General features: G+C 41.9%; 1 protein-coding gene across 4 annotated transcripts in view; it reads left to right on the top strand.

Annotated features, from left to right (window-relative positions):
* MYLK3 (myosin light chain kinase 3) overlaps nucleotides 1-12,749 on the top strand; it is a 55,967-nt gene that overhangs the window by 13,014 nt on the left and 30,204 nt on the right. For all 4 annotated transcript variants that reach the window (XM_059045662.2, XM_067020384.1, XM_059045661.2 and 1 more), the window contains exons 2-3: nucleotides 4,770-4,860; nucleotides 5,634-6,018. In XM_059045662.2, the coding sequence (XP_058901645.1) occupies nucleotides 4,770-4,860; nucleotides 5,634-6,018 (476 nt within the window). The remainder of the gene's footprint in view (nucleotides 1-4,769; nucleotides 4,861-5,633; nucleotides 6,019-12,749) is intronic.

Below are 12,749 nucleotides of genomic sequence, written 5' to 3'. Positions count from 1 at the left end.
GTTCTTGTTCTTTCAGTTGTAGAGAGCTCTATTTTTGAGGATGTGTCTTAATTTGTTAATCAGTCCCATATCATTGTTTATATTGTTTCTCATTTTTAGCTATTATAAATAATGATGCAGTGACTAACCATGGAAGTGTGAGTTTATCTATATGACACACTCCTAGAAGTGGCAATGCTAAGCCAAAGGGTAAATTTATACAATAAATGAAGCCAAACCAACCTGCAAAGAAGTTATTCTAACTTAATAACGTATGGGAATGCTTGTTGCCCCATTTTTGCTAACAAAGCATATTATCCAGTTTTTGACTCTTTGCCTGTCTGGCGGATGAAAACATCTTATTATGCATGTGTTTTTTTAAAAAACATTTTAGTATAAAAAATGTCAAACATTTATAAAAATAGAGATTAGTACAATGAGCCCTGTGAGCCCATAACTGGAGGCTGATGTTTCCCACCCACTTCCCTCTTTCCAGATTATTTTGAGGAAAATCTGAGATAATGGATTATTTCTTCCATAAGCATTTCAGCACATATATCTAAAACATAAGGGCTCTTTTAAAAAACATTATCATGATCTAAAATGTGAATGGTAACTTGATATTACCAGTCAGCGTTCAAATGTCCCTGATTGGCTTCTGCCTTATTTATTTATTTTTATAATTTGTTTATTTGAGTTAAAATCCAAATAAGGCAATTGGTTATATGCCTCTTAAAGCTAACTTTTTAAAAAAAATTCTTAAAATTAAAAAAAACCTTTTTATTATGAAAAATTTCAAACATAACCCAAAGTAGACAGAATGATATATCTCATTGTAGTTTTAATTTGCTCATGCCCTTTTCCCTCTATTTCTTTTTTTGCCTTTTTCTTGATTTGTAAGAATTCTTCATATATTAGTGAAATCAGCTGTCATACGTGTTGCAGATATTTAGGCATGTCTGGATAGGGTGAAGTCATGGAACTTTCTGTTTTCTGAGTTCTTGCCATAGTTCTTGCCTGTGATTGATCTGGCATGTGATTGATCTCTCTTCCGGTCTTTGTGTTTAATACACATGTCAGTAGCTATATACAAGGCTAGATCTAGTCTCCCAGTCAGGCTGTCAGCTCCTTGCAGACTGTGAGGCCTCTGCTTCCCTCTGTGTGCTGGCAGGGCTGGCCATTAGACAGCTGTGACCAAGCCCCAGCTATTTAACACACTGTCCATGCTGAAAGCAGTGCATTGTGGAGACTTTCTGGAGATCCTCTTTGTATTTCCTAGGAGAGTAGGGGCATAGCAATTTGTGGAATTGAATTCAATCTTAGCACTGGCTGCCAGGACTTCGGGAAACTCCTCCTCAGGTCTGGAGTGCCCAGTGGCACTTTGTTTGGTTGTAACAGTGAAACAGATTATTACTGGAAGCCACGTGCTCTCTCATGGACAGGGTCAGGCTCAACCAGGATGCGCAGAATTGCAGTCAAGCTGCTCAGAAGGCATCAGTCCTCCAGATGCCCAGGTGTTTGGGGTGTATCCTTTTTCTTCTGGATGCATCGGACAATGCAGGAACCAAAAGTTTGAGCCTTGAAGTCAAAACCCAGCTCTGCATCTGTGTGTGTTTGTGTGTGTGCGCGCGCGCACGCCTCTCTCCACCAAAGACAAAGGGAGGGAGAGGACAGTCTGAGCCCCACAAGGTCTACCAAAGGACAGTCTGTTCAAGTCTTTCTCTACTTGAAACAGGAGGCAGCCGTGATAATGCTTTCAGTTCCCCCAACTACGGGGGTGGCAGGACAGAGTCTGTAGAAAGAGACCAAAGGAGAGGTCTCTGCAGAGCAGGGCATCTGGGTCACATTGATGATGTTGGTGATAATCATGATGACAGCAGCTAGCATTTATTTATTAAGTGTTTCCATGTGTTATGCTGTTACCATTAAGAGGGCAAAGTTTACTGTCCTGGAATCCCAAAGACATGAGCAGGAAACAGGACTGAGAGAAGTGGGCACAGCATAGGAAAAACAGTGGAACCAACCTGGAACCAAGCAAAACCCTATGTGCTACCCCCCACCCCCACTCCAGTACGAAGGCCCCTCCACATCCCCTGCCTCCTGTTTGTAGAAAAGCTGAAGTCTCCCAGGCCTCCCCGAGTCACAAAAGAGCAGGCCAAAGCAGCTAATGATAAGGACAATAGAGTCACAGACTCAGTGTCTGATGCACATTCCTGAGTTGTTTTACAGATACTGTAACTGCCACCAGAGGGAACAAGCTAACTACATGGTGACCAGATTGCAGCCATGACTTAAACTCCATCTTGAGCAGCACTGAATCTATGGCTAGCAAAATTTCAAGAACTGGCCTCAAGAGAATGGGATACTATTGCTCATAATAGTCTATATCTTTGTGGGCATCAATATAATTGTAGCTTCTTCTGCCTGTATATGTAAATGGGCAACTACACTTGACAGCAAAGAGATGCTACAGACCCATGCCGACATCTTCCACTCTAAGAATACGGCACCCTACATCAGCACGAAGTAGTTACAGAAGATGGTCCTTTGCCCATAATCCCATAGAAATGGAATGATGTTCTGACAAGTGGGGATTTGTAAGCAGCTTTTGGCGGGAAAGAGCTCTGTGCAGGAGGCCGCTTTTGTCTCGTCACTAACCTTAAACCAGGCACCCCCATGCTCTACTCATCTCTGGCCCAAGCACAACTATCCAATCTTTTGATCACACAATACCTTGCCTAACATGTCAGTTCTTTCTGTAGATCAAGGAAGTAGAAATGAAGAATAAGTAACTAACAGAAGACCAGATCTCTTCCCTAGCTTCCCCTTCAGTAATCTCACAAACCGTGTGAACAAACTGTGAACAAGATAGCATCAACAAGCCTGCACGACAAGCCTGCATACACTGGGGGATGGCGACAACTCTGATTAACTGAGATTACTTCCCTCTTTCCCTTTAAAAACTTTCATGGCTGAGCAGATTCTTTGGAGGCGGTTTTTGGGGGACGCTGAGTCCACCATCTCCCCAGATTGCCAGCATTCTGATTAAAAGCAACTTTCCATTCTACCAACATTTGCCTCTCTCAAGTATTGCATTTTGAGCAAAAAGCAGCTGGAAATGATTTGGTAGCAAATGTAACCTCCATCCTTAGTGTCAGGGAGACATGCAAGAGAGGTGAGCTCTATGGTGGGAATTGCTCCAGCTGATTTTTGCCACATGGGCCTGGAACTCCCAGATCTTCTGATTTTCTTTTTCAAGAGAAGCTGGGAACCTAGAATTTTTTTCTAATCAGTTTTATTAAGGTATAATTTACATACAATAAACTGCACATACATACACTAAGTATGCACAATTTAAGTACACAGTTCAACAAATGTATACACCCTAATAACCACCACCACAATCAAAATGTAGAACAATTCTATAACCCCAAAATGGAACTTAGAATTTTGATGTAAAAATCTCCTAGATTTGGGGCTTCCCTGGTGGCGCAATGGTTGGGGGTCCGCCTGCCGATTCAGGGGACGCGGGTTCGTGCCCCAGTCCGGGAGGGTCCCGCGTGCCGCGGAGCGGCTGGGCCCGTGGGCCATGGCCACTGGGCCTGCGCGTCCGGAGCCTGTGCTCCGCAGTGGGAGGGGCCACGGCAGTGGGGGGACGTGTACAAAAAAAAAAAAAAAAAAATCTCCTAGATTTAAAATGGTGGTAAGAAATTTAAAAATTTTAAATTCTATGCAAGCCAAAAAAAAATGCGAGCTCTTTTTGGACTCTGAGCTCCCAGTTGGGAACTCTGTGGCCAAGGCAGGAGAAAGGGTCTTCAGTCTCTGGACTGAGACCAGACCCACTTCTGTGACAAGTGCCAGGAGGAATCTTAGGGGCCATATCAGTCAAAGGCTCAGAAATACCAGGGGGACCCAGCAAGGGTCAGGCCACCTAGAAATATTTGCATTTGGAAATACTGAGTGCTCTGGACGATTTCAGGTGCATGAGCATATGCACTGGACTGGTGTGGACCATTCAGTTCAGGAAGACCTGCTGAGAGCCTCACTGGGTGGGCTCCGAGTGTCCTTACATGATCTGCTCTGTCTGTCTCAGACAACACAAAATCATCCGAGCTGTTGAGCACTTACCATGTGCTGGGAGCACTTCTCAGGAAATTCCACAAATTAACTCCCCCAATCCTCCCGCTAGCTCTGTGAGTAGATAATATTATTCTCCCCATTTTACAGATGAGGAAAGTGAGATGCAGAGAAGTTAAGGATCTTGGCCAAGTGGTGAAGGTGGGGTTTCAACCCAGCAAGTCTGGTTCAAGGCTCCTGTACTGCAAAGAGGCAACCTTGGGATCCACCCACCTAGCTCCCAAGCAGACATTATTAACTGATAGTGGCACTCTCCCCCTGCAAGCATGGATTTATCTGACCTCAGTATCCAACTCAAGCCAACACTGTAATAACCATGACCGATTGATCTAAATTGACAACGTAATTTTATTTTCCATGCCTTGTCTAGTATTTTCAGGTACCGGACTGTTTAGATCACCCTCTCAGGGGTTAGGTCTGCCCTTTACCTGCACTACGGTGACCCATTAGAAAGGACTTGGTGACCTTGGGAAAGCCTCAGCATCCTTATCTCTAAAATGACAATAGTAATATGTACCCTCTAGTATTACTCTGAGACTATGAGAAATAACATAAGTTCTTCTATTTCAAGCACAAGGTAGGTGCTCAACAGATGTTTGTGGCCTGAACGATGATGTTGATGATGATGCTAGTTTTTATGGTTATTCTTTTAGAACAAAGAGCGAGTGGAAGAGAAAGGAGCAAAACCAAAGCACGCGCTGAGCACCAGAGGCGTGCAAGCCGAGCTCAAGGGGCCTTGGGAAGGTGAGTGGGGCCCCGTTGACTTTATCCCACCTGCACATCTAATTTCAGAATAAAAATACCACCGCCACCACCACCACCACCACCAATAATGATTGCTGAAAAACTGCTGAAACTTATTCTTCTTCCTCTTTTTTTTTTGCAGTTCTTTTTGTCCTTTATGTTTATTCCATTCTGTATTGCTGTTTATTTCACTTTGCTTTAAATTTTATGGATTGCTTTTTTTAAGCACTAGGCCAACTTTAAAGTTAATTTTCTTTTATAATCTTGCATAATATTTGCATGGTTCCAAAGTCAAATTGACAAAACAAGGTATATTAACAGAAGTCTAACTTCTATGCTTGTTCCCTGCATCCTTTTTTCTCCCCTGCATATGTAACTATCTAAAAATGTTTTTGTCTTATCTTTCCTTTGAGGTCCAGTCTCTCTAGAGCACATTATAAGTGGTTATACACACACATATGCGTGCTCACATACACACAGCCTTCCTTCTTAGACAAACAGAAGCATACCACACATTTCTCCTCCTTGCTTTTCTCCACCGTATATCCTGAGATCACTCCATAGCCACATATGGAAGTATTCGTTTCTCCTTTTTTATGCCTGGCGGCCCTGGTTCAATCAACCAACCCCCTCCTGATGGTCACTTGCGTTATTTCCAGTCTGCCTATTATAAATATGGTGCACTGAATGGCCTTCTACATATTTTTCAGGATACCTTTGGGATAGGTTCTTCTAAATAGGAGAGCATTTTTATCCTGCTTATTTCCCTATAGAGAGCCAGAAGGTGGACCTGCCAGAGGGGACAGTGGAGAGGTTGCCCCCCATCAGTGCTTCAGGGATAGGAGCTGACCTCCTTACCCAGGCAGAGGCCTCACCAGGACAGGGAGACGGAGTTCCTGGCCCAGCCCAGGTACGCCCAGAAGTGGAAGCCAAAGCTCCTGTAGCATCCAGCGAGAACCCCAGGACAGGCCTGGAATTGTCTGTGGTGTCTGAAAGGGTCAGTGAGGCTCGCACCGGCCAGGAGGCTGCATCGGGTGCAGGACGAAGAACATCATCCAGTAGGCCTGACCCTCGGCCCTCAGAGGAGGGCATGAGGCTGACTCCAGCGCTGCCAGCCCAGGCCAAGTCAGCTCACGGTGGTGGAGAAACACCTCCAAGGTAAGGAATGTGCCTCCAAGCTGGGCAAGGGAAGGAATTAACTGCAGCTCCTGGGCTGGAGCCTGCTAAGTGGCCAGCTGCTCCTGTTTGAGTGTCCACTGTGTGTGCAGCTCTGGCTAGCCTCGAGACGAGAAGACAGGAGAAGGCCGAGGCCCTGCTTTCGGGAGCTTAGAGCACTGGTTCTTACCTGGCACCCATTAGAATTATTGGAAGGAATTTTTTAGATATGAATGCCCAGAGGTTCTGATTTATTCAGTCTGGAGTGAGGCTTAAGCATCGTTTTTTTGTTTATTTGTTTGTTTTTAAAGCTCCCCAGCTGAGTCCCATGTGGAACAAGACTGAGAGCAATGATAGTAGCTATAATAATACTTAAAAGTGTTCACTGAACACATCCCAGGTGCCAGTCACTGGCTGAGCATTTCACAGACATCATCTCGTTTTATTCTCACAACCTCCCCAGGAGGCAAGTGTGGTTGGTGTCCCCGGTTTACTCATGATGAAACAGGGTCAGGTTGCCCAGGGCCACACAGCTAGGGATTCATACAGTTGGAATCTGAATCCAGGTGTTTGTTTGTTTAATATGGAAGTATAGTTGATCTACAATATTATATTAGTTTCAGGTATACAGCATAGGGATCAGAAATTTTATAGTTTATACTCCATTAAAAGTTATTATAAGATAATGACTATAATTCCCTGGGTTATACAATATATCCTTGTTGTTGATCTAGTTTATACATGGTAGGTGTACCCTAATGAGCAACTCCCTGCTTCACTCTCCCCACTGGTAACCAGTAGTTTGTTCTCTGTATCTATGAGTCTGTTTCTGTTTTGCTATATACCTTCATTTGTATTATTTTTTAGATTTCACATATAAGTGATATCATACAGTAATTCTTTTTCTGTCTGACTTATTTCACTAAGCATAATATTCTCTAGTTGTATCCATGTTGCTGCAAATGGCAGAATTTCATTCTTTTTTATGGCTGAGTAATATTCCATTATCTGTATATACCATGTCTTCTTTATCCATTCTTCTGTTGATGGACACTTGGATCACTTCCATATCTTGGCTATTGTAAATAGTGTTGCTATGAACATTGGGGCACATGTATCTTTTTAAATAAATGATTTTGTTTTTTTCTGGATATATACCCAAGATTGGAATTGCTGAGTCATATGGTAGTTCTGTTTTTAGTTTTTTGAGGCACCTCAATACTGTTTTTCATAGTCACTGCACCAATTTACATTCCCACCAACAGTGTACAAAGGTTCCTTTTTCTCCACATCCTTGCCAACACTTGTTATTTGTAGTCTTTTTTTTTGTTTTTTTTTTGGCTGTGTTGGGTCTTTGTTGCTGCATGCAGGCTTTCTCTAGTTGTGGCAAGCGAGGGCTACTCTTTGTTGCAGTGTGTGGGCTTCTCATTGTGGTGGCTTCTCTTGTTGTGGAGCACAGGCGCTAGGCTTGAGGGCTTCAGTAGTTGCAGCATGGGGGCTCAATAGTTGTGGCATGTGGGTCCTAGAGTGTGTGGGCTTCAGTAGTTGTGGCACATGGATTCAGTAGTTGTGGCTTGTGAGCTCTAGAGTGCAGGCTCAGTAGTTGTGGTGCACAGGCTTAGTTGCTCCGAAGCATGTGAGATCTTCCCGGACCAGGGATAGAACCTGTGTCCCTGGCATTGGCAGGTGAATTCTTAAACAGTGTGCCACTGGGGAAGTCCCTATTTGTAGTCTTTTTGATAGCTGTTCTGACAGGTGTGAGGTGATAACTCATTGTTGTTTTGATTTGCATTTCTCCAATAATTAGCAATGTTGAGCATCTTTTCATGTGCTTTTTAGCCATCTGTATGTCTTCTTTGGAGAAATGTCTATTCAGGTCTTCTGCCCATTTTTTCATTGGCTTGTTTGTTTTTTTCATATTGAACTATATGGGCTATTTATATATTTTGAATATTAACCCCTTGTTGGTCATGTCATATGCAAATATTTTCTCCCATTCAGTAGGTTATCTTTTTAATTTTTCAATGTCTTTTCGTTTTTTCATTTTTCTTTTGCTGTGAAAAAGCTTTTAAGTTTAATTAGGCCCTGTTTGTTTTTATTTCTTTTGACTTAGGAGACAGATACCAAAAAACCAGTTGCTATGATTTACATCATAGGCTGTTCTGACTGAACATTCTTTTCCAGGAGTTTTATGGTTTGGGGTCTTATATTTAGGCCTTTAATCCATTTTGGGTTTTTTGTTTTTAATATGGTGTGAGAAAGTAGTCCAGTTTGATTCTTTTGCATGTAGCTGTTCAGTTTTCCCAACAGTGTTTATCAAAGAGACTGTCTTTTCCCCATTGTATATTCTTGCCTCCTTTGTCATAGATTAATTGACCATAGGTGCATGCATTTATTTCTGGACTCTGTTGTGTTCCATTGATCTATGTGTCTGTTTTTTTGTGCCAGTACCATGATGTTCTGATTACTGTAGCTTTGTAATATAGCCTGAAGTCTGGGAGGGTGATACCTCCAGCTTTGTTCTTTTTTATCAAGATTGCTTTGGCACTTTGAGGTCTTTTGTAGTTCCATATGAACTTTAGGATTATTTGTTCTCATTCTGTAAAAAATGTTATGGGTATTTTTATAAAGATTGAATTAAATCTGTAGATTGCTTTGGGTAGTATGGCCATTTTAACAACATTAGTTCTTCCTATCCAAGAACATGGGGTATCTTTCCATTTCTTTGTATCATCTTCAATTTCCTTCATCAATGTTTTATAGTTTTCAGTATATAGGTCTTTCACCTTCTTTGTTAAGTTCCTTCCTAGGCATTTGAAAAATGTGATTTTAAAAGGGATTGTTTTTTACTTTCTCTTTCTGATAGTTCAACATTAGTGTATAGAAAAGCAACAGATTTCTGTATACTAATCTAGTGTCTTGCAATTTCATTTAATTTGTTTATTAGTTTTTATAGTTTATTTGCTTTATAGTTTTATATGTTTTATTGTTTGTTTATTTGTTTTATAGTTTTCAGGCGGAGACTTTAGGGTTTTCCATTTAAAATATCATGTCATCTGCAAATAGTGACAGTTTTACATCTTTCTTTCCAATCTGGATGCCTTTTATTTCTTTTTCTTGTCTGATTGCTGTGGCTAGGTCTTCCAATATTATGTTAAATACAAGTGGAAAGAGTGGGATTCTTGTCTTGTTCCTGAATTTAGAGGAAAGGCTTTTAGCTTTTCACCATTCAGTGTGATGTTAGCTGTAAGTTTGTCATAAATGGCCTTTATTATGTTGAGATGTGTTCTCTCTATACCCACTTTGATGATAGTTTTTTATAATGGGTGGATGTTGAAGTTTGTCAAATGATTTTTAGGCATCTATTGAGATGATGATGTGATTTTTATCCTTCCCTTTGTTAGTATGATGTATCACATTGATTGATTTGTGAATATTTGAACCATCCTTGGGTCCCTGGAATAAATCCCACTTGATCATGTTGTATGATCCTTTATATATATTGTTGGGTTTAGTTTGCTAGTATTTTGTTGAGGATTTTTGCATCTATTTTCATCAAAGATACTGGCCTATAATTTGCTTTGGTTGTAGTGTCTTTTTCTGATTTTGGTATCAGGGTAATTATGGCCTTATAGAATGCATTTGGGAGTGTTCCATCCTCTTCAAGTTTTTGGACTAGTTTGAGAAGGATAAGCACTAGTTCTTTTTTATAGAACACAAAAGAGAATTACCCTGTGAAGCTGTCCAACCCTGGACTTTTGTTTGTTGGGAGTTTTTTTTTTTTTTTTAATTACAAATTCAGTTTCACTGCTAGTGATCGGTCTGTTCAAATTGTCTGTTTGTTCTTGATTCAGTCTTGGCAGGTTGTATGTTTCTAGAAATTTGTTCTAGGTTGTACAATTTGTTCATGTATAACAGTTCATAGTATTCTTTTATGATTTTTTGTAGTTCTGTGGTATTGGTTGTTATTCACCCTCTTTCATTTCTTTCCTTGTTTGTTTTTTAATTGAAGTACAGTTGATTTACAATGTTGTTTTACTTTCTGCTGTACAGCAAAGTGATTCAGTTATGCATATATATACAGCAAAGTGATTCAGTTATACATATATACATTCTTTTTTAAAATATTCTTTTCCACTATGGTTTATCATGGGATAGTGAATTTAATTCTCTGTGCTCTACAGTAGGGCCTTGTCTTCTTTCATTTCTTATTTTGTTTATTTGGGTCCTCTCTCCTTTCTTCTTGATTAGTGTGGTTAAAAGTTTATCAATTTTGTTTGTCTTTTCAAAAAACCAGCTCTTGGTTTCATTGATCTTTTCTATTGTGTTTTGATCTCTATTTTATTTATTTCCTCTTTAATATTTATTTTTTCTTTCCTTCTGCTGACTTTGGGCCTTCTTTGTTCTTCTTTTTCTAATTCCTTTAGGTGGTAGTTTAGGTTGCTTGATGTTTTTCTTGTTTCTTGAGGAAAGCCTGTATTGCTATCAGTTTTCCTCTTAGAACTGCTTTTACTGCATCTCATAGGTTTTGGAGTGTTGTGTTTCCTTTTTCATTTGTCTCAAGGTATTTTCTGATTTCCTCTTTGATTTCATCATTGACCCATTGATTTTTTAGTAGCATGTCATTTAGTCTCCATGTGTCTGTTCTTGTTCCACTTTTCTTTCTGTAATTTTCTGATTTCATACCACTGTAGCTGGAAAAAATGCTTGATATAAGAATACACATTCAGGACTTCTCTGGTGGTGCAGTGGTTAAGAATCTGCCTGCCAATGCAGGGGACACGGGTTCGAGCCCTGGGCTGGGAAGATCCCACATGCCACTAAGCCCGTGTGCCACAACTACTGAGCTTGTGCTCTAGAGCCTGTGAGCCACAACTATTGAAATCCACATGCCTAGAGCCTATGCTCCGCAACAAGTGAAACCACCACAATAAGAGAACCCACTGCAATGAGAAGCTAGCATGCTGCAATGAAGAGTAGCCCCCACTCGCTGCAACTAGAGAAAGCCTGCACACAGCAATGAAGCGCCAACACAGTCATAAATAAATAAATAAATAAATACACATTCTTTTCAAGTACACGTGGAATGTTCTCCAGGATAGATCACATGCTAGGCCACAAAACAATTCTCAAAAAATTTAAGAGGATGGATCTAGGTTTTTGGACTCCAAAATCTGTGCCCCTAACCATTGCACCATCCTGTTTCTTCAGGTCAGCATTTAGTAAAGTCCTAAATACTATGATGGGGAGAGAATGATGGGTGTTCAGAGGTGGGAGGTTGGTGTAGGCTGAATCAATCCAGGGACTTTCAGGAAGATTATGCTTGGAGCTCTGGAAGTGGGGCTGTGTCCTAACTCTCAGGACTCAGTCTCAGGACCTGCCCTCAGCAGACATGGTACAGGAAAATGAAGAGCCAGAACTGCTAACTGTTAGGTCCTACCTAGCCCTGTGTTTTCTAGCAGTGTTCTCCAGGGGCAGTGCATCCTGGCCCCAGGCAGCCCACTGAAGGGCACTCTGCTTCCTGGACCTTTCTCTAAGGGGACTTGTGCCCTTCTGCACCTGCTCTTGGCTGTCCTGATCTATAACTGAGTCCCCCAAGGCCTGGCTCAGGGAGAGGAGCTGGTGTCTGTGTATGCTGTAGTGGCTGGCAGGGAAGCCCAGTCCTTTTTCTGCCTTTGTTCTGGAAGGAAATATGAGTCCCCAGGAGACCTAAACAGCTGGAGGGAGGGATTCCTGGCAGGCATCCTTGGATCCTGGCCAAGGCTCTAAATGTGGAACCTAAGGTGGGGATGAACTTTCCATGAACTTGTTAGGGGCCCTGAAAGGATTCTGGGTGAGGGGGAAAGGTCTGTCTGTCAGTTTCAACCCTGAGCTGAATTTCAGATACCAGACTGGGCTCAGGAAGTGGGGCGATCATTGCCTACCCTCCCTCACCTAACACATGGGTATATCTTGAGGAAAATGGATTTGAACTCGAGCATTGGCTGTGATTGGCAGTGGCTGCCTGTGTAGAGGATCCCTGGGCCCTTGCTGGACTTGGTGGAACAGAGTGCTGCAATCAATTAGCAATGCCTGTCCTGGGTGTGCTGCGCAGGAAGTGGGGAAGCCTTAGACACTCAGAGTGGCATGGGAATGCATGGCAGTACCTTGGGGTCATCCCATGCCCCCAGGTATAAAGACCACGAGGAACTCAATGACTGTTGGCCTTCTTAGCTGGCTACCTGGCTACCTGGCTATTCTTCCAGAAACTGGCTTCCTGCAGTTTCCCATGTCCCTTTGTTAAGACAAGGGCTGAGCTGGTCTTGGATGCCACCCTTCCCATCCTACTCTGTCATCACCAACCCGTACTTGCTCCTGAGGGAGTGTCGGGGAACTTTTGCTGCCTCCCACCCAATGCTTAGCTGTGATCAGGCTGCTGAACCAGGTTCATTCAGAAGTATGCACTGCTCTCAGAGGACCTGCAGCAGCTCAGAGAAGGGGCCTGGGCCTCCAGCTGCTAGGGAAAGCCTTAATTTTTAAAAAAATGTGGTTAAAAACTCATAACATAAAATTTACCATCTTAACCATTTTTAAGTGTATAGTGTAGTAGTGTTAAGTATATTCATATTGCTGTGACACAGATCTCCAGAACTTTTTCGTCTTGTAAATCTGAAACTCTGTTACCATCAAACACCTCCCCCCCAGATCATGGTAACCACTTTTCTACTTTCTGTCTCTATGAATTTGACTATTGT

Source organism: Kogia breviceps, chromosome 18 (assembly GCF_026419965.1).
Source record: "Kogia breviceps isolate mKogBre1 chromosome 18, mKogBre1 haplotype 1, whole genome shotgun sequence".
Classification (NCBI taxonomy): Eukaryota; Metazoa; Chordata; class Mammalia; order Artiodactyla; family Physeteridae; genus Kogia; species Kogia breviceps.
Note: the sequence above shows the minus strand (reverse complement) of the source record. Positions and strands in the feature narration are given on the sequence as shown.